The sequence below is a fragment of the Oncorhynchus masou genome, chromosome 30 (assembly GCF_036934945.1).
Source record: "Oncorhynchus masou masou isolate Uvic2021 chromosome 30, UVic_Omas_1.1, whole genome shotgun sequence".
NCBI classification, from domain to species: domain Eukaryota; kingdom Metazoa; phylum Chordata; class Actinopteri; order Salmoniformes; family Salmonidae; genus Oncorhynchus; species Oncorhynchus masou.
In genome coordinates, this window is record NC_088241.1 from 33,029,628 (window position 1) to 33,052,614 (window position 22,987).

Genomic DNA, 22,987 nt, shown 5'->3' on the forward strand with positions numbered 1-22,987 from the left:
CTACTTGTGTGCTGCCATCTTTAGCCCCTTGCTTTAGATACTGTCATGGAGTTCGCTAAATATTTTTTATAAAGAAACTACCCACTGTAGGAAAAAGTGTATATATAAACTAAAAATCAGATCTCTTAAACGTTTTGTTAATTTTTGTTCAATTATCTATAAAATTATCTATATTATCTATACATCCAGGCCCTAATTGATTTTGGCCCAATAGGCTTGGCATATTTCCACATTCAAGGAGCTTTCTGTTTTGATTGGGTTATTTTGCCTAAATCCCTTTAGGCCTACCGATATAATTTCTAAAAAAACAACTGCATCCCTGCCCAGCCTAGCAAGAGTGGCCCGAAGGGTGTTTAGCATCCCCAGTGGCTCTGCAAGTGCGCAGCTCTTCAGACACCAAACTCGTGTTTGTAAAAGTGAATTCAACGACACTGAGCCTAATAAGGCATTTTTCAGTTTTATTTAATTAGTAAGTCACAGCCTATATGCACAATTTATAGACTATAATGATTTAATACAATTAAATGTTGTTTAAATGCTGAGGTCTATGTCCCTACCAGCCTATTGTGTCGCACTCGCAAATGGTTCAAAGTATTTCTTTGTAGGCTATAGCCTTAGGCTCCCTGTCTTGCTCCTGACCTATATGCTGTTTAATATGACATGTAGCCTATTTGAAATGTTTGCATCTTACATTCACCTTTTCTTGTTTATACAAATACTTTTCATTGAAATCCAGGTGGTTTGGTTTCAATACTTCAAAACCAAATTGTAGGTCTAGGTAGTCACAAAAATAGATGGGTGTTGGTTAAATTGTGATTTTAATGAATGGGGCGAATTTGGAGTATCATTTTTCCCCCCTATATTTTAGCGGAGTGGTAGGAAAGGACATGGAGAGCAGGAGCTTGCACACCGCTCTGAGCTGGATTCCAACCGGCTCAACTCACACATACTCTGGCATGGGCTGAATCCTGCACAATAGAATTGTACTCCGATGCGTTCTGCCTTTAACAAAATATCGTGCATAGTTAAATTTTGTTTCGGTAAGTTGCATTGAAAGTGGCTAATATTGTGTTGATTTGATCGCAATTCCCACAGTAAAGGGAAACGTTGATACAGTTAACAGGGAAAACTCTAGAAAGTTGAGTTTAGTTCAATCTTGTGCTTCTCTCCTTGGGCTGGGGGGGAGCTGTGTGGCAGTCTCGGGCTACTGTGCGTGGGCGCACAGCTTAGAGGGAACATTGATGGTGGCATCATTGGACCACTGGACTTTTAAATTAGGCAAATCGTAATGGCTCTGTCAGTAGTAATATGCACTTTCTAGATTTATCCCTACTCAAAGTTTACTTATCGGAATGAAGGAAGCGATCGGAAGAATATTAATCAATCAACATAACAAATCAGGGCTAAAATCAACGTTTCACCACTCAAACGAATATGGCATATTTCCGCGTTCAAGGAGCTTTCTGTTTTGATTGGGTTATTTTGCCTAAATCCCTTTAGGCCTACCGATATAATTTCTAAAAAACAACTGCATCCCTGCCCAGCCTAGCAAGAGTGGCCCGAAGGGTGTTTAGCATCCCCAGTGGCTCTGCAAGTGTGCAGCTCTTCAGACACCAAACTCGTGTTTGTAAAAGTGAATTCAACGGCACTGAGGTGGCACCCTCATCGGTGGCACCCTCAAACTGCCAAGTAACACTGTGACATGCTTCCAAGGTGTCAGGGAAGTCATGGGATTTCGACAACAATGACATCTACAGAGGAACCTTGCAGAATGCTTGCGGCATGTCACCTATTCCTAAAGGGTCGTGTCTACACTTGACACTTACAGTGCATTCGGGAAAGTATTCAGACCCCTTGAAGTTTTCCACATTTTGCTACATTACAGCCTTATTCTAAAATGAATTCAATAGTTTTTCCCCCCTTATCAATGTACACACAATACTCCATGACAATTCAAAACCACATTTACATAAGTATTCAGACCCTTTACTCAGTACTTTGTTGATGCACCTTTGGCAAAATTACAACCTCGAGTCTTCTCGGGTATGACGCTACAAGCTTGGCACACCTGTATTTGGAGAGTTTCTCCCATTCTTCTCTGCAGATCCTCTAAAGCTCTGTCAGGTTTTATGGGGACTGTCGCTGCACTGCTATTTTAAGGTCTCTCCAGAGATGTTTGATCGGGTTCAAGGCTGGGCTCTGGCTGGGCCACTCAAGGACATTCAGAGACTTGTCCCAAAGCCACTCCTGCAATGTCTTGGCTGTGTGCTTAGGGTTGTTTCCTTCGCCCCAGTTTGAGGTAGGTTTTCATCAAGGATCTCTCTGTACTTTGCTCCATTCAACTTCTCTTCGATCCTGACTAGACTCCCAGTCCTTGATTGTGAAAAACATCCCCACAGCATGATGCCGCCACCACCATGCTTTACCGTAGAGACAGTGCCAAGTTTCCTCCAGATGTGACGCTTGGCATTCAGGCCAAATAGTTCAATCTTGGCTTCATCAGACCAGAACATCTTGTTTCTCATGGTCTGAGTCCTTTAGGTATTTTTTGGCAAACTCCAAGTGGACTGTCATGTGACTTTTACTGAGGAGTGGCTTCCGTCTGGCCATGCTAACATAAATGCCCGATTGGTGGAGTGCTGCAGAGATGGTTGTCCTTCTAGAAGTTTCTCCCCTCTCCACAGAGGAACTCTGGAGCTCTGTCAGAGTGACCATTGGGTTCTTGGTCACCTTCCTGACCAAGTCCCTTCTTCCCCGATTGCTCAGTTTGGCCGGGGGGTCAGCTCTATGAAGAGTCTTGGTGGTTCTAAACTTCTTCCATTTATGACTGATGGAGGCCACTGTGTTCTTGGGGACCTCCAATGCTGCAGAAATCTTTTGGTACCCTTTTCCAGATCTGTGACTCGACACAATCCTGCCTCAGAGCTCTACGGATAATTCCTTCGACCTCATGGCTTGGTTTTTGCTCTGACATGCACTGTCAACTGTGGGACCTTATATAGACAGGTGTGTGCCCTTCCAAATCATGTCCAATCAATTGAATTTACCACAGGTAGACTAAAATCAAGTTGTAGAAACATCTCAAGGATGATCAATGGAAACAGGATGCCCATGAGCTCAATTTCGAGTCTCATAGCAAGGGGTCTGAATAGTACAGTATCAGTTTTTTTTATTTGTTATACATTTATTCAATTGTCTAAAAACCTGTTTTTGCTTTGTCATTATGGGGTACAGTAATGTGTGTACATTGAGGATTTTTTTAAATCCATTTTAGAATAAGGCTGTAAAGTAACAAAATGTAGAAAAAAGGCGACTTGAGTACTTTCCGAATGCACTCTACATGTGACTTATGCAATCAGAATATGAAGATAGCATTGAGAAAACAGGTGTAGGCACACAAAAGTCACTTTGTGGTCTGATTGTGTTCAGATCTGGCTCACCACTTCAGTAAGGTGGTCAGGGATGCACTGTGTGCGGATTTCTCCTCAGTCTGGACGCAAATCAGGCTACCAAAAGCGCATACAATGGGCGACGTCATCAGCACTCCCACAAGACTCCAGGAAATGCGTGTTTTGGGACCGAGAGGCACATTTTCATTATAACGTTGGAGGAAATACGTTACTAGCGTGTTAAGAACGTGTTTGTTCAACTCATATATGCTAGTTAGCTAGCTATAATTTATAAAAGCTATTTTTTGCTTGGCTAGAGTTATGCTAATCCCTTTAGTGTTTCTTGCTAGCTTGCTGGCTAGCTAGAGGTGAGCGTCAGAAGTTTGCTAGTTATTGTTGCTTTGTTATTATCATATTTTGCCCATTCCACCGTTTGTAGAATGCATACTGGCATTTGAATATAGCGCAGGAAAAGGGAATCCAGACACGGTAGACACATTTAAATGTAGGTGTAGACCCATGACCTGTTCGGAATTCCATGATCAAAACTGTATGATCAGAATACTTAAAGCTGCATGAACTGTCAAGTTTAGACACAGACAAGGATTTCTTTTCATGCCAGCTCCCCTGTCGAAGGGGGGCGCGACAAGACTTAAGCGGCCCATTTCGCATGACCGTTTGGTATACAGTGACCCTAAAGGGTCTCATCAATGAATGCTCTCACATTTCAGAAATAGGTCACAAGTTCCATAGGGGCCATGTGGTCAATAGCCTAATCAACTCCTCTGTGACCATAACGTCCATGCTCATGACCTACCAGGGGAATATAGGCCTAATCGTTTAGATATTACACTAGCACAAAAGAGCTATCCATCAGTGGACCATATAGTGTGCAATATATCAAACACTACAAGTCAAACCAGTTTAAAGAACAGCAAAAAACCTGCTGCATTTGTCAAATAAGAGGAACACCACCCCTGTTAATGACAGACTCAAGAGGTTGTGTTGGACACCATCTGGTCTGTTGTTTGCTTTGACGGAGCTCCTGCCTCATTCAGATCTCAGCCCTATGACACTGAGGGATATGAAGTCACACCGTGTTCTGGCAACGGGATCTAGCCACACTAGTGCACCTGACAGACAATATTCTTAGCCAAGGCCAGGCCAGGAGGCCTGGAAACACCATGTATTGTGCTGTGTGACAGTGTGACAGCCTATTGTAAGACACTGACTGGCCATTGTTTGGATAGCAGCTTGTTTCAGAATAAGATCGTAATAGGCCACTTAGCAAGAATGATCACCAATGTCAGTTATTTTGTTCATCCTTTTTTTTTTGCGTTTATTAACACCATTGTGTTTGCTGGAGTATGAATGTGCATTTCAGCGTATCTTCTGTATGTTTGCTGAAAGGCAAACACACCTGTAGTTTCATGAATGTTTGTGACAAAAAGCTGTTCTCTGAGAGAAACTAATTTGTGTGGCAACAAGGTTTTATGAACTACTCTCATGTCTGACAGACCCTTAAAAGGAGGGCCATAAAACATGTTTTCATACACTACAAACGTCAATTACATTCATACAGAAAGAGAATGGTTAACACATAGAACACACAAACTTCAGTACAGAGCTTCCTTTTAAATAAAATGCCCAGAACTATAAAACTGTGAGTGCCACTGAATGTTTGGTATAATCTTTTGTCAATACATTTTTGCTTTTGTAAAGTATGCCTTCTGAGTGGACTGTGGAGTATCAATTGAGGGGTACACTGCGCAGGTTGCTCAAGGTGAGATTCCCTGCCATCTGAACTCGTTTGCTTTTCAGTGATACAGGACACGGTCTGTCTGAGACAGCGTCATAAAACCATTCATTCATAAATCTCCCGATGCGCTCGAAGGGGGAAGGCATTATATCACTACATGTAAAGCGGCCATCATTCTAGGTGAGAAAACCTGGTCTACAAACAGATAAGAATCTGAATTTGGTCAGCCCAGCAAAGACGAACCAACAGGTCTTGTGGTAACGGTAGCCAGACGAGGTACACTTTTAGTAATGTAGGTTGGCTCAGTGGGTTGTTATGATGGATCAGGTTTAACTGTAGTCTTACTCTAGATCTTCATTAAGTAAGAGGGCCTCCTTTAGAATTATATCCAATAGGGCTAACCAGCCAGATGTATACAAGCAATTCTGGAGCATTAGGCCTATACTTTCAGCATTTTATATTGATGCTGGCCATTTCCACAGTAACAAGAGTGATGCTAAGACTCAGATTGTTCCCTTTAAAATGTATGCCAAACAAAAACCAATGACTGCAAAGTTAAATAAACCTTACAACTCTATGCACAAGGACAACTTTTAAACAATTTCCACTGAACATTTTACAAAAGAAAACACATTTACTTGAACAATCTGAGGGTGCACAAAGTACGTGAGGATAGCTGGGGGGGGGGGTTATCACGTAGGCCTACTGTATGGTACGATAACTGTAAAGCACAGCTAAAGATGTTGCTGACAATACTAGTTTTTAAGAGACATCAACCTTCTCCATGACAGGCAAGTCAAGCATGCACCTTCTAATAAGTCGCCATGGAGAAGCAGTAATTTGCATAAAGCTGTTGGTGCACATTGTTGGCACCTATTCCCCCCTCTGTCTCAAAAAAGACCTGCAACAGTGAGCAGTGACATCTGTACAAAACTATGCAAATATATTAGTCCTTGTCAATCACCATTCTTACAGTCTCTCAACAATCCACTGGGTCCTTCCGTCACTGCAGTCCCATCTTCACTGCTACCATTGATGTAATAATGGAAGTATGGGGTGACTGACAATCTGTCTCTCTCTTGGGAGGAATAATGCAAGCATGGGATGATGGACAATGTCTCTCTCTAGGAGGGATTATTTGGGCAAAAATCCCGCTTCCTTCCGTCTCGCTCTCCAGCCCCCCTGGGGTTCAGTGGTGAAAGGGCTTTGGGCTGCAGTTGATAATCTCACCAGCTAGGCCACAAGTAAAAGGCCCCACACTTACAGGTCCAGGTAGAGTAGAGTTACTCCACCATTGTCCGTGAGCTCATTTAACCTCCATGGTGCAATGAAATGCCTAGTCTGCATCCATAAATGGAACTCCTTTCCTTATAGCATGCACTACTTTTACATAGGCCTCTGGAATGTAAACTCCTTTCAAATGGGATGATAAAAACGTGTTTTATCTTGAAAAGGGATGGGATTCTGTGATGACCTTCACCATGTTTCTGAGGTCCATCTGGCTGTCCTCGTGTAAGGGCTATACAAACCCCAAATCAGACACTATGATTGCCCCATGTAGACAGAGTACCACAAAGCTTTGAAATCAAGCTGCCAAGTTGGCGACTACCAAGCTGGATGCCAGTCTGTTTCTGCTAGCTTGCTAACTTCTTATGGAATTGTCATGTTTAGCATGACAATGAATGACAAGGAATTGGTTGGTAAGATAACAGACAGCTCTGGGACCAGGCTAGTGACTACCTCTAGGGGTTTGCAATGATGTAGAAATTGACAGCAAAAATGTAAGAGAAATTGTGAATAAAAACACAACACACAATTGACAAAGCAAAAACCAAGTGGGGGAAAAACAAAAATGGGTAAAAATATTACCTCAATAGCGTCTCTCTGCCTGCCACAGAATGACAATGTCTCTTAAGGGTCGTTCCATTTGAATTCAATACATTTTTGACTGCACGCCTTTTGAGTTGAACAAAACACTCCATACATATTTGCCCATGGTAGAATTGGTCAGAAAGTGACTTTTTCTACCTAAAATGCCAAAACTTTCAGAAGATCGAGGTGCTCAAAGTTTATGTCAATGTTTGGGCAAAATAAAGGCCGGTCCAGACGTCTGTGGACGTTGAAATCAAGGCTGGTTGAGCCCGGACCAAAATGAAATGAACTAAATTAATGAAAGAGAGCGTGAGGTTGTCCAGACTTTTCAGACTATTTCATTGACCACCAGACAACAGAAAGAAAACAGATTTCAACTGAACATAACAGTATGCCACTGGAATAGAGGACAGTAACAGACTCAACTGTGGTTTGTGACTACTATGATTTTCCTCATCCATTTTTCAGAAATTCTGTTAATTTGGTAACAGAATTCTGCGTTTTAATCACTTAAACACTAACTAATCGAACTTTTGTGAACTTTCATTATCCTCCCTCATGAAGGATAGAAATGAGAAAATATCTTAATGTGGATTTTTGGAAACTGAATTTCAAGACACAAGACAAAGTTTCTTAAATCTACAGAAGGCATATTAGTTGGCAGGGGTCTTAACATTAGTGTTTTATGTATTTTATAATACCTTTTAAGACTTTCTGGTAGAGGGTTTGACCCCTTTTCCATCCATTTGACAAACATTCAAAGCCCTTGCTTATTCCTCATTTTTAGGATGGAAAATATTAGAAAGATTTATATATGCCTTAATTTAAGAAAAATGTTGACTAAGCTTTCATCTGACACCCAATTTGACATGCTCCTATGAACTTCACATATTGCTGCTCATGGGTATTTTTTACATGGAAATGACAGTAATCAATGAGTGGAAAAACACTGGGAAAAATGGTGTGCCGTGGTGTGTGTTGTTGGCCAAACTTGTCTGTCATGTGAAGTATCCTGTGTCTGAGAGCGGGAGGGAGGTCAGGCAGTTGTGTGAAGGACAGTGTACGGGCAGAGGAGGCAATTGCATCAATTGCACCATTAGGCAGAGGAGGCAATTGCATCAGGCCTCACATCATCAAGGGGCCTCGTGAGCTAGCTCGTTGATGATGTGTCATCAAGGGGCCTCATTCTGTCTTGCTTCAGCAGGTTGATTCAGCAGTAGCATAATCGGTAGGAAGCTTAAAAGTTGCAAAGGAAACAGGGAGGGATGGGTTGCCTGGCTACTGTGCCCATGTTAATGAGGCCATATTTTTTTCAAAAAATGAATTCATCCATACAGCAGAATAATAATTTATAATAGATGTTGGGTTGACATTTGAAATACATGCTACACCAGAAGTTAATGGTTATATGTAGGAGGAATGTATATGGTGGGGTCAATTAAGGGTGGATATGAGCCATGGGCTTAGAGAGTTACTAAGTAAGGGAAAAGGCAATCAAATGGTTACAGTCACTGATAAGGGTGGATAGCTGTGGATTAGTGAGGAATGGGGGCCGAGGTCAGGTCACATGAAGGGAGAAGGAACCATTTATTACCACATCACTTAACTTCCTGCCTAGGAACAAAGATGTAGTGTTTAGAGAAAAGGAGGAGACTCCGCCTAAAGGGGGTATAAATATATGCGCTGGTGGAAACAGGTCTTTGTCTTTTCAGCTGTTTGACCCATTGGGTGAATAAACTTGAGCTTTTCCTAGTTTTCTGTTAGTTTATTTAGAACCTAACATAGATCAATAATTTGTTAACATACATATATTTAATATCAATACCCTATAGATAAGGATTTCCTTTGACTACATATTCATAACTCATTCATTACACATCTATAAGCATTTAATGCTATGCTCATGCTCATATTTTCGTATCTTAATAGATGCATCATTTAAAGTTTTTTGGCTGTTCTCAAAAGTGTCCTTCTGCCATACCAGTGATAATGATTATGCCTAAAGGCCAAACCACGTTTAGAAAGTTATGCTGATATATAGACTTCACAATCCCATTTCCCATACCGACCGGTATAGACCCCTGACTTACCATCTCACTGAGGTCAACAGTGCATGACGATCACCACAGGGTTGAATACTCAGGGTAAATTTTACAGATCAAATCAGGTAGTTGAAGGTAACTCTTTTGTAACTCATTAACAGCCTTCCTCCATATCACAATTAAGTTAATGGTCTATAACACACACGAAGCGGTCTATAACGGTCTACAACACACACAGGAAGCGGTCTATAACGGTCTATAACACACACATGAAGCGGTCTATAACGAACTATAACACACACAGGAATTGTTCATATTTCCCGAGTTATGTCGGGGTGTGTCTGTCATTCTGGTTGTGTGAAATTGTGCGCGTAGAAAAAGGCTACGGTGCCTGCGTGCCACGCATAGGAGTCGGTACGTTGAAGAAAAAACTATTGTTCCATGTATGAATGGTGATTAAATATCATTAGGCTAACAATCATTAAGCTAAGTCTGATTAAGCCAATGTAACAATGCGTGTAGAAATGGCCTTTTACATTGTTGAACCAGTTTATTGATTGAAATTACCAATTGCCAAGATTAGATTGGTCAAATGGGAGCTCAAACAGGTACAGTTGAAGTCGGATGTTTACATCCACTTAGGTTGGAGTCATTAAAACTAGTTTTTCTACCACTCCACAAATGTTACGTTCCCCAGTTTCTGTGTTGTGGTTTTGTATGTGTGTGTTTCAGGATGGCTTCCTGAAATTCCCCCAAGCAGGTGATTGGTCGGCCACGTCGATGATTGGAGAGCTGACTCCGCACCCTCGTCAGGATAAAGCTGTATCCCATTAGACTCCTTCTCCAGCTACATAAGCCAGTGCTCTGTTGCTTAGAAGAGAGCTGAGGGTTATCATATGTTGGTTGTTTCTCAGAAAGAGATTTGGTATGTACTATGTTAGTTGTTGCTGAGAGAGTTGTAGTTTTTTCTATCCATTTTTGTTGTGAAGGATATTGTATTATTCTGTTTCATTTGTTCCCAGGGGGGGAGGGGAAGGCACCTAGGGAGTGCTTAGGCATGAGGCCCGCGGGCATACATAACCCGTAGTATTCACTGTCTATGCACACTAGGTAAGACCTGGGTGGACCACCCCCATGTATTTTGGTTAGTGCACCAGGTGGTGCTAAGGTAGGTAAGTAGTGGGTAGGCAGGTAAGGTAGAGGGGGCTTTGACATTTACTTTCATTGCGTTGGTTCCGTCCAGCCCCTTTTCCCATATTACTGTATGAAGGAAAACAGTCAATTCTCTGCTTTTTGTCATCCTTACTTGCACCTACAGTCCCATACATCTTTCACTCCACGAATAGTTGAGTTTTTGCAGGGTGTAGCATTTCCTCCTCCTAGAGGCGTTCGTAACAACAAACTACTTTGTGCATGACACAAGTAATTTTTCCAACAATTGTTTACAGACAGACTATATCACTGTATCACAACTCCAGTGGGTCAGAAGTTTACATACATTAAGTTGACTGTGCCTTTAAACAGCTTGGAAAATTTCAAAAAATGATGTCATAGCTATAGAAGCTTCTGATGGGCAAATTGACATAATTTGAGTCAATTGGAGGTGTACCTGTGGATGTATTTCAAGGCCTACCCTCAAACTCAGTGTCCCTTTGCTTGACATCAAGGTAAAATCAAAAGAAATAAGCAGAGAAAAATAATTGTAGACCTCCACAAGCCTGGTTTGTCCTTAGGAGCAATATCCAAACGCCTAAAAGGTACCACGTTCATCTGTACAAACAATAGTACGCAAGGATAAACACCATGGGACCACGCATCCTGCTCAGGAAGGAGACGCATTCTGTTTCCTAGAGATGAACGTACTTTGGTGCGAAAAGTGCAAATCATTCCCAGACCAACAGCAAAGGACCTTGTGAAGATGCTGGAGGAAACAGGTACAAAAGTATCTATAACCACAGTAAAACGAGTCCTATATAACCTGAAAGGCTGCTCAGCAAGGAAGAAGCCACTGCTCCAAAACCTCCATAAAAAAGCCAGACAACGGTTTGCAACTGCACATGGGGACAAGGATCATACTTTTTGGAGAAATGTTCTCTGGTCTGATGAAATAAAAATAGAACTGTTTGGCCATAATGACCATCGTTATGTTAGGAAGAAAAAGCGGGAGGTTTGCAAGCCAAAGAACACCATCACAACCGTGAAGCACAGGGGTGGCAGCATCATGTTGTGAGGGTGCTTTGCTGCAGGAGGGACTGGTGCACTTCACAAAATAGATGGCATCATGAGGTAGGAACATTATGTGGATATATTGAAGCAACATCTCAAGACATCAGTCAGGAAGTTAAAGCTTGGTCGAAAATGGGTCTTCCAAATGGACAATGACCCCAAGCATACTTCCAAAGTTGTGGGAAAATGGCTTAAGGACAACAAAGTCAAGGTATTAGAGTGGCCATCACAAAGCCCTGACCTCAATCCTATAGAAAATGTGTGGGCAGAACTGAAAAAGCGTGTGCGAGCAAGGAGGCCTACAAACCTGACTCAGTTACACCAGCTGTCAGGAGGAATGGGCCAAAATTCCCCCAACTTATTGTGGGAAGCTTGTGGAAGGCTACCCAAAACATTTGACCCAAGTTAAACAATTTATAGGCAATGCTACCAAATACTAATTGAGTATATGTAAACTTCTGACCCACTGGGAACGTGATGAAGTAAATAAAAGCTGAAATAAATCACTACTATTATTCTGACATTGCACATTCTTACAATAAAGTGGTGATCCTAACTGGCCTAAAACAGGGCATTTTTACTTGGATTAAATGTCAGGAATTGTGAAAAACTGAGTTTAAATGTATTTCGCTAAAGTGTATGTAAACTTCCGACTTCAACTGTACATATAAGCACCTGGCCCCTCCCAGGACCATACAATTACGGGAGGCTGTGTAGTCTTGCCCTCCACAGTGCAATTGGAAAGTATTCAGACTCCTTCATTTTTTCCACATTTTATTACATTCCAGCCTTATTAAAAAATGGATTAAATAAATCAATTCCTCATCAATTTACACACAATACCCAATAATGACAAAGCAAACACAGGTTGTTAGAAACTGTTGCAAATTTATTCCAAATAAAAAACAGATACCTTATTTACAGTGCAAAGGGAAAGTTACATTACATTTTGTTACGTTACAGCCTTATTCTAAAACATATTTAACTGTTCCCCCCTTCAATCTACACACAATACCGCATTATGATTAAACAAATACAGTTGTTTTGCAAATGTATTAAAAATAAAAACCTGAAATATCACATTTACAGAAGTATTCAGACCCTTCACTCAGTACTGATGAAGCATGTTTGGCAGCGATTACAGCCTTGAGTCTTCTTGGGTATGACGCTACAGGCTTGGTACACATGCATTTGGGGAGTTTCTCCCATTCTTCTCCACAGATCCTCTCAAGCTTTCAGGTTACATGGGGAGTGTCACTGCACAGCTATTTTCAGGTCTCTCCAGAGATTTTCGATCGGGTTCAAGGCCGGGTTGTGTCTGGGCCACTCAAGGACATTCAGAGACTTGTCCTGAAGTCACTCCTGCGTTGTCTACTTAGGGTCATTGTCCTGTTGGAAGGTGAACCGTCGCCCCAGTCTGAGGTCCTGAGCACTCTGGAGCAGGTTTTCATCAAGGATCCTTCTGTACTTTGCTCCGTTCATCTTTCCCTCGATCCTAACTATACTCCCAGTCCCTGCCGCTGAAAAATATCCCCACAGCATGATGCTGTCACCACCATGCTTCACCAGGTTTCCTGCAGATGTGACGCTTGGCATTCAGGCCAGAGTTCAATCTTGGTTTCATCAGACCAGAGTCTTGTTTCTCATGGTCTGAGCATCCTTTTGGTGCCTTTTGGCAAACTCCAAGCAGGCTGTCATGTGCCTTTTATGTGGCTTCCGTCTGGCCACTCTACCATAAAGGCCTGATTGGTGGAGTGCTGCAGAGATGGTTGCCCTTCTGGAAGTTTCTCCCCTCTCCAGATGAACTCTGGAGCTCTGTCAGAGTGACCATTGGGTCACCTCCCTCACCAAAGTCCTTCTCCCTCGATTGCACAGTTTTTCCGGGCAGCCAGCTCTATGAAAAGTCTTGGTGGTTCCAAACTTCTTCCATTTAAGAATGATGGAGGCCACTGTGTTCTTGGGGACCTTCAATACTACAGAAATGTTTCGGTACCCTTACCCCGATCTGTGCCTTGACACGGTCCTGTCTCGGAGCTCTACGGACAATTCCTTCGATCTCATGGCTTGGTTTTTGCTCTGACATGCACCTTATATAAACAGGTGTGTGCATTTTCAAATCATGTCCAATCAATTTACCACAGGTGGACTCCAATCAAGTTGTAGAAACATCTCAAGGATGATCAATGGAAACAGGAAGCACCTGAGCTGAATTTCGAGTCTCATTTGAAAAGGGTCTGAAAACTTACGGAAATAAGGTATTAGAAATTACATTAAATTGACTGCATAGAATTCATACATTGACCTTTAAATGCAAACTGCCACTGATCTATAATTACCATTAAATGCTTAGATATAAATGTTTTATGAATGGAAAAATAGATGACTTTCCTTTCAGTTCATAGAATTCATACATAGACCAGAGTTCAAGGTGGGCCTTTTGCGCTTCAGCCACCAAAGGGAAAGGAGGGGTGTTCAATAACAAAATTACTAAAATCATGAGAAGGGCTTACAAAGAAACACTTTCAAAAGGACTAATTCGAGGTAGAAAGGAGTTGGAGCACTCAACAACAAAAAAGCTGAGATGGATTAAAGTGAGCGAAAATAAATCAATTTTACAGGATGTGAATAGGCGACTGACTTTTCGACTTCAAGCTGACATCTTCCTCAGAGTGATCTGACCATTGCACTTAGCTCTTGTTTATAGCCTAGTGGCCTATTAAGACACAACAATGTAAGAAAATAAATCATTAGACACTCTGGATGCTAAGAGGCTAAACTCTGATTTTTCACTATCCTCATTTCTAATGTTGTTGCGTAGATTTGATGTGTCTCTGGATTCACAGACACCCAAATATCACCGGAATATTTTGACATTGTCTATTTATTTTACCTTTATTTAACTAGACAAGTCAGTTAAGAACAAATTCTTATATACAATGACGGCCTACCGGGGAACAGTGGGTTAACTGACCTTGTTCAGGGGCAGAACGACAGATACTTACCTTTACCCCTATTAACAAGACACACCATTTCTCTTATTATTAGCATTATTTTGTGCTGTAATTTGCCATTTACCTTGAACCATATTATCATTATTATCTTCTTAGATTCTAACATTTGTTTAACATGAATTTTCTTTAGTAGAGAAGTAGTGGGTTCCCAAACTCGGTCCTGGGGCCCGCCATAGAAGCACATTTTGTTTTTTGCCCAGGCACTACACAGCTCATTCAAATAATCAAAGCTTGATGATGAGATGGGTATTTGAACCAGCTATGTAGTGCTAGGGCTAATGCCTAAACGTACACCCATGGGGGCCCCAGGACTGAGTTTGGGAAACCCTAAGAAGTATTCAACCCCCTGTCAATGCATGTTAGAATCACCTTTGGCAGACACCTTTGGAATCATCTTTGGAAGTCTTTCTGAGTAAGTCTCTAAGAGCTTTCCACACGAGCATTGTTACCCATTATTCTTTTCAAAATTCTTCAAACTCTGTCAAATTTGTTGTTGATAATTGTTATTGAACCATTTTCAGGTCTTGCCATAGTTTTGACTTAAATCTGCTATAAAATCTAACTCGGCCACTCAGAAAAAATGTGGCCAGTTACATTTTCTTATGTTTTGTTTAAGCTGGCATTTTACCTGAGAAAAGTAGGCGGGCACACTGATAAAAGCACCGGCGAAAAGTAGCTACACATCAGTCAGAGCACTGTCTGCTGATAGAATGCCCTTCGTGAATTCTCATCCGAGTGGAAAAGTGCAAACGAAGCACAAAATTTGTCTGATGCTGAGCAGAAATTACAATAAGAAGAATTTTAGTTCTGTGTAGATTTCCTGTGTGAAAAACAAAGAATTCTGCATTAATGTGACCCCTAAGTTTAACTGGCTAGTTATCTAAGCAAGTGGCTGAATTAATAAGGTGACGGGGCATCGTATTGTGTTAACCTTCTGCTGTGTTGGAGAAGTCAAAGCCCTTTGGATGAGTTATCTGTACAGCTGCCACTCTGGATTTCCTTGCGTTTTTTCTCCTCTCTGTTCTCAGCCAGTCTGCTCCTCCCCCATCTTCTCCGGTGTACACGTCCACCATCTTCTCTGAGCAGCTCAGGCAGACCAAACTCAATACTCCACACAGTCAAAGCGAGTATATACATGCTGCTGCAGAGCCAGTACTGTTCTTCCTTCAGACAAGCATACATCAAAACTTTGTTCATTTGCACAATGTCTCTCATTCACATCGCTTGTATATGTCCAAACTCACAGAAAATGCCATTCAATAGCTCCTATGAGCTGGATTACCTGTCTTCGCAATTTGTTTATTTAAGTTAGCATATTTAGCTAGCAGCCTCCATGGAAATTCGCTATTACTTGTGCTATTTTTGTTAGCATTCTAGTAAGACGCCCAATGGGCGTTTTTTGCGTAATACTGTAAATCCCAGGATGAGAGAAGGATGGTATGACAATATGCAAATCTGGCTACCGCCCAACCCTAGAGAGTGGTACTTAGTAATGTATTGTATTGGATTTGCCCCAAACAAAACACGTTGTATTCAGGACACAAAGTGAATTGCTTTGACATTTTTTTGCAGTATTACGTTAGTGCCTTGTTGCAAACAGGATGCATGTTTCGGAATATTTTTATTCTGTACAGGCTTCCTTTTTTTCACCCTTGTCAATTAGGTTAATATTGTGGAGTAAGAACAGTGTTGTTGATCCATCCTCACTTTCTTCTCTCACAGCCATTTTACTCTGTAACTGTATTAAAGTCACCATTGGCCTCATGGTGAAATCCCTCAGTGGTCTCCTTCCTCTCTGGCAACTGAGTTAGGAAGGACGCCTGCATCTTTGTAGTGAATGGGTGTATAGATACACCATCCAGTGTAATTAATAACTCAAAGGGATATTCAAGGTCAAGTCACCTGTTCGCATCCTGTCCACTGGACTAAAGTGAGATAAAATAAACCAATCCCTACTTTGTTGTTGTGTGCTCTAACTTTCTACCTCAAATTAGTCATTTTGGAAGTTTTTCTTGGAAAGCCCTTCACATACATAGACCCAACTTAGGCCTAATTGTGATGTGGCGGAGGGCTGTTAATGAGTTACGAATGAGTCGATGACCCTCAAACTACACAATTTTATTCAACAAAATGTACCCTGAGGATTCAACCCTGTGGTGATCTTCATGCACCATTGGCCTCAGAGAGAAGAATAAGGTAAATCACGGGCCTATACCGGCAGGTGGGGAGAATGGGGGTAATACAGGCTATATATCAGCATGATTTTCTAAATGTCATTTGGCCTTTTGGCATTTTTACTAACACTTGTATGGCAGAAGCACACTTGTGAGAACAGCCATAATGATGACACTACGCTCTCATTATAATGATGCATCTATTAAGATATCTAAATATGAGCTCTTGCATAGCATGACATGAAAGTGCTATAGATATGCTATGGATATTTTTCATTAACCTTTCATTGTGTGGTTGGGACCTGTTAAACCACATTCATGAAATGCTTATAGATGTGTAATAAATGTGTTATATGATCCAAGTTTCTCATAATAGTAGAAACAAGTGTCATTAATCACCCACGGACTGGTTCACAATAATGGAATATTCCACCCTGACAGAGATACCATGCATTGTTTCCCGCGATAGGATTGGAAACGTGACTTTTATTGAAATTAAGCTGCAGCAGTGAGGCGCTTTCAAAGCGGGGCCGAGAAAAGGAGAAATAAACTAGACTTATTTTTAACTGAAAAATGTCCTAAGGTCAATGCATTTTTTAGGAAAAAGACAGATGCTGCTGATTATACTGCCATCGTTGTTGAGGCAGAGGACATGTATGTGTAGCCCATGTATTTGATGCGGCCTGGCCAAAAAGAGTTTACTCCTCTTTTTGCCAGACAGCATCAGATACATGGCCTACGTATAGTAAGACAGAGGTGTGCTGTTCCGTTCGCTCTGAAGTTTTTTACGGAATTGAAGAAGAGTTGGCATTGAACTTTGAATTGAAGGAGAGTTGGCAGGTGCACAGTGCACATATTATTATGGTCACACCGGTCAGGATTGGTTGATTGATGCTCAATGTTAAAATAAGTAGGGATTGATTGATGCTCAAAGTTCAATTAAAATCTCCCTACCATCATAACTAAGCCAATATGACAGCAATGTCAATGATAATTCACAAATCACCTTGATTGGAAGTACACAACACACTCCCTGCCTCTGTCATGAGCAGTCCGGCCGTTACTGAGAACCACATACTGGGTCCTTAGCATAAAAAGAAAAGAAAATGTCTTGCCCTAACATGGGCTCAATATCAACGTGTTGGATAAGAACAAGATTAAAGCGTCCATAAAGTGACCATTAGACCATTCAGACTGCATAAATTTGGTGGTGCAACAGTTTTGATTACACTTCTAATTTATCGCTCTCAAGTGCTCATTTCTGTCTATTAAGAACCAAACGATTTGGGGTTTTTTTTGTAGCATTTCTGACAATGCTAACATCTTTTTAGCCGAAGCTCAGTTTTAAATTCGGGACCAGCAACTCAGTTGCTGCCCAGCAGTACAGATGTTTGCACCAGGCTGCCAGGCATAATAAGTGTATACGAACAAACCTAGGCTACTGTAGCTAGCTAGCTATATGGTGGTATTCAAGCTGAGGGTAATCAATAAATGCAAACAGATATTTTCATTAACTACGTAGGTAGCTCGGTAATATGAGCTTGCTTGCCCAAAGTCCAGCAGCGAGCCTCTGTAGCTAGCTAACACTAGTCAGCTGAATGCTAGTTAGCTCATTTTCCCCCAACATCTGACACCCCCTAACTTCCGACACTCTCTAGTGGCTTGAGGGTGAAATCACCTCAAGCTCAACATTTAAATGAACTGGAAAATAACGGTAAGTTTTGCAACTAAAGACACCCTTCAAGCTAGCTGACCACCAATTTTCATTGCATATATATATATATATATATATAATACACGTGTGTATATATAAATATACACACATATTTTGTGGGACACGCTGTACTTTGGTCAAATTGTCACACTGCTACCTTACAATGCATGCAATGGGCTTCTGCAACACTAGACAGCTAGCTACTCCATAGTCCAAGCTATGGTAAGCGCTAGCCATATTTCACTGTCAGACAGAACACAACTCAAACTGCTGAGAAGACAAATTGCTAGCTAAAGTTACATGTAAACAAACAGCACCTCTGCACTGAATCCTGTGTGCAGAGATCGAAATAAAGGTTACAATAGCACTACCAATGACAGACTTTGGTTACATTTTTTTTTAAATCAGGCTTTGCATGTGGAAATGTTGTATAACACCTTTAAATAGAGACTTCCCCTTAAAACCAACAAATCCCTTTAAAAACAGGCCTGTGGGGCATCAATTTGAGTAAGAAGCATTCATTCTAATGTCAATTGACTACAAAGTGTAAATAAGCTAATTTTGTTCATAAAGTCAGTCTTGTCTAAAACGGAGTTTGGAACATCAGTAAGTCACAACGAGTAAATGAAGGTTGGGTTTGGATTACAATTATGTCCAAAAAATAATGCCCCCCTTTGCCAAACTCCAAGTGCAAATCACCCCTTCTAATTCGCTTCCCTTCGTTGAATGGGTTCTCCGTTGTTTAATCGCCCCCAATGCAAAAGATCGCAGCCCTATAAGGATTGACCAACTATGGTTTGCATGCCCTGCCAAAAGAACCTATCATGCAGAACAGGTGGTTGGAGTTTGTTGGTCCCCAGTGCAGTGGTGGTAAGTATACAGGTAGATAACCAGCAGTTTACGGTCTATGTATATTTGAAAAGTTGTATAAAGAAATACCAGGGTTGATAAATTGGCCCAGCATCGCCCGGGTTAGGGGAGGGTTTGGCCGGCTGGGATGTCCTTGTCCCATCGCGCTATAGCGACTCCTTGTGGCAGCCGGGCGCATGCACGCTGACTTCAGTAGGCAGCTGTACAGTGTTTCCTTCGACACATTGGTGCGGCTGGCCTCCCAGGTTAAGCGTGCAGTGTCAAGAAGCAGTGCAGCTTGGCAGGGTCGTGTTTCAGAGGATGCAAGGCTCTCGACCATCGCCTCTCCTAAGTCTGTACGAGAGTTGCAGCGATTGGACAAGACTTTAACTACCAATTGGATTTCACGAAATTGGGGGAGAAAAGGGGGGGAAAGTACCCAAAAAATTTGCATTCATATTTTTGTTCTGTGTATGTGTATATTTCTACACACACAAAACATTAGGAACACCTTCCTAATATTGAGTTGCACCCCCTTTTGCCATCAGAACAGCCTCAATTCGTTGGGACATAGATTCTTCATGGTGTCGAAAGTGTTCCCCAGGGATGCTGGCCCATGTTGGCTCCAATGCGTCCCACAGTTGTGTCAAGTTGGCTGGATGTCCTTTGGATGGTGGACCATTGTTTTTACACACGGGAAAACAGCAGCATTGCAATACGAAACACACTCAAACTGGTGTGCCTGGCACCTACTACCATACCCCATTCAAAGACACTTAAATATTTTGTTTTGTCCATTCACACACTGAATGGCAAACATACACAACCCATGTCTCAAGGCTTAAAAATACTTATTGAACCTGTCTCCTCCCCTTCATCTACACTGATTGAAGTGGATTTAACAAGTGACATCAATAAGGGATCATATCTTTCACCTGGATTCATCTGATCAGTCTGTCATGGAAAGGTGTTCCTAATGTTATGTATACGGTGTATAGATCGTTGTATGTATTTTTAGATATGGCCTACAGTAAATGTCTATTATTGTAGCGTCACCATCTTTACTGAAAAAAGAAATACAAATACACACAATGTTAAGCTACATATTCATTTGAAGGCGTTAATAAGCTGCCCATTGATCAGCACAGCAATTTAAAAAACAGGACCTTGTTTGCAAAACACGTCAATATTACACAGGTAAGCTAAAGGTGCCAGAAATCAGGCAGACTTTATAGTCCTCTATATAGGAGTGACTGTGTCCAACACACCGCCACCTGGTGTTATGTTGGGCACCTACGGACCCAGGTTTGAATCCTAAGCAACCTGAATACACATTGTTTAAAGTACAATAGACCAACATACCTACAGTAGTTGGTTAAAGCTGTGTGCTGAAAATGGTTGGTTAAAGCTGTGCGCTGGAAATCCTTGGTACAGCATGGGTGGAGTAGACTAGGCAGTGGCTATGTTCTGGCCCCTGACCATCCATTACTACATAAAATAAGGCCGCAGCTGAATATTGTTTCCTACCACTACTATGGAATGCATCAGCTGTACCTGCTGCTACAATACAGAGTACAGACAGGAAGGCACCATCCGACAGGCATCACTATCCAACCCCAATGATTATTAAATTCGTTACGATGTAGACTATAGGCCTATCAGGGAATAATGTTCCAGGCAATCATGCTCCAAACAGAAGTATGTTTTTCTTGTCTCCCCGTTAACTGTCAATATGTGTATCCCACAAGTTGAATCGCTGCCACCGGAGCAACCAAACATATAGACCAACCTGCTCTTTTCGCTTTTGCCAGCGACCGCATGGGCTTTCCTCCAGGATTTCACTCTCATCTTCACTCTCCTCCTCCTTCCCCTCGGACCCTGAATTGCTCTCCGGGACAGACATTGTCATTGTATTCCGTTTTTATTGTTATTTCCCAGTTGGTTTCACTCGAATGTAGCGCAAATATCTATGCAGTCTAGAATCCCCGACGACACAGCTATAGTAAAGAGCTCAACACATCTTGCTGTGAGCACAGGGGTAAACCGTAGCAGTCAAAAATAAAGGTTTAATTAAAACACCTTCAAAATGTACGCCTGATAAAGTTCAAATAAAAATCTAAAATAAATGATATAATAGTCGTGTTAATAGGTTAACCGAGGGAAAATATTATAGTCCAGTTTGCGCGCTCAACTGCATGCAAAATAGATTGCGAAATGTTGCTCCTACTATCCGTATTCACAGATGAAGAGCCAAATCATGTGTATGGAAAAAATATGTAGGAAAAAAGTTGTTCTTCCGTTGTCTCCTTTTGTTTCGTTAATTATCTCTCCCATTGACCGTATAAAGTATATATTTTTTTACATCTCCTAACACCATGCGTCATTGTTGTTGTTGGTTAATTCGCTTCTTCTTCTGTGAATTTTATATGGCGGTTGGCAACTAACTTTAAGTGGAACTATCGCCACCAGCTGGACTGGAGTGTGGACCACAGACAGTGAAGGTCTAAATCCTACCCAATAATCAAATCTCCAGAAGAAAAGAAAATACATAATTAAATACTTCAACTCCCGAAGATTTCCACTGTTCTTATTAACCCCTTGGCTTCTACTTTACGGATTTATAATTCTATCTCAACATTAGGATGTTTAAAAGCCTGCTTGGCGATAACATCCACATCCCCCTCTACTCCCACATGAGCTGGTACCCAAATACCTCCACCTGTTTCACCCCATACAAGCACTGCAAAATCTCATACAATACATCCTGTCTGCTCTGAGACATACATTATGAAGAGGAGAGATGATGATCAGGACCAGGTGTGCAGATAGCTGATGGGATACAGGTGCGGGTAATCAGAAATCTCATACAATACATCCTGTCTGCTCTGAGACATACATTATGAAGAGGAGAGATGATGATCAGGACCAGGTGTGCAGATAGCTGATGGGATACAGGTGCGGGTAATCAGAAATCTCATACAATACATCCTGTCTGCTCTGAGACATACATTATGAAGAGGAGAGATGATGATCAGGACCAGGTGTGCAGATAGCTGATGGGATACAGGTGCGGGTAATCAGAACTCCCAACTGGCTACATTGCCCGGCAACCAGACAGGGTGCGTTCCAGGACGCCGGAAAAAACACTTCAGAACAGAACACAGGCAAAAAACAGACACAGGAAACGGGATTCGTGACACTCTCGATGTGCAAAACTGATAGAGACATACCCCAAGCGACTTACAGCTGTAATCGCAGCAAAAGGTGGCGCTACAAAGTATTAACTTAAGGGGGCTGAATAATTTTGCACGCCCAATTTTTCAGTTTTTGATTTGTTAAAAAAGTTTGAAATGTCCAATAAATGTCGTTCCACTTCATGATTGTGTCCCACTTGTTGTTGACTCTTCACAAAAAAATAGTTTTATATCTTTATGTTTGAAGCCTGAAATGTGGCAAAAGGTCGCAAAGTTCAAGGGGGCCGAATACTTTCGCAAGGCACTGTATATAGACACTCAATCATCATGTTACTTTTTAATGGTACGTTTACAAACATATATTTTGATAAAAATAATTGAAAGTTGTGTCTCAGTATGATAGTGTCAGGACCCGGTTACGAACCTGGGTCTCCGGAGTGAGAAACAGTCACATAACCAACTGAGCCACGAATAGTCAGCAGAACCCAGAAGATGAGGCAGACACAGCAGTACTTAAGACGGTGTATTTAATAAAGTAAAAAGGAGAAGTCCTTAAATACAAAAATGGCAAATCCAAAAGGTGGTAGGAATAGCACAAAAAGGCCTCAAGAGACACTCAAAAACAAAAACAGAATTCCACAAGAGCATCCACCGGAATCGACAGGAAAACACAGAACACTAGGGCTGGGTGCTAACATACAAACACAGAGCACAGAACTGAGGAAACTAAGGGTTTAAATACAATCAGGGGAAACGA

The 22,987-nt window shown here is 41.5% G+C and overlaps 1 protein-coding gene across 1 annotated transcript in view; it reads right to left on the bottom strand.

The window, feature by feature from the left end:
- Positions 1-21,447, bottom strand: part of LOC135522546 (nuclear receptor-binding protein 2-like) — a 76,781-nt gene extending 55,334 nt beyond the window's left edge. The window contains exon 1 of the mRNA XM_064948908.1: positions 20,826-21,447. Within this exon, the coding sequence (XP_064804980.1) occupies positions 20,826-20,945 (120 nt within the window). The 5' untranslated portion in view covers positions 20,946-21,447. The remainder of the gene's footprint in view (positions 1-20,825) is intronic.
- Positions 21,448-22,987: the final 1,540 nt, after the last annotated feature.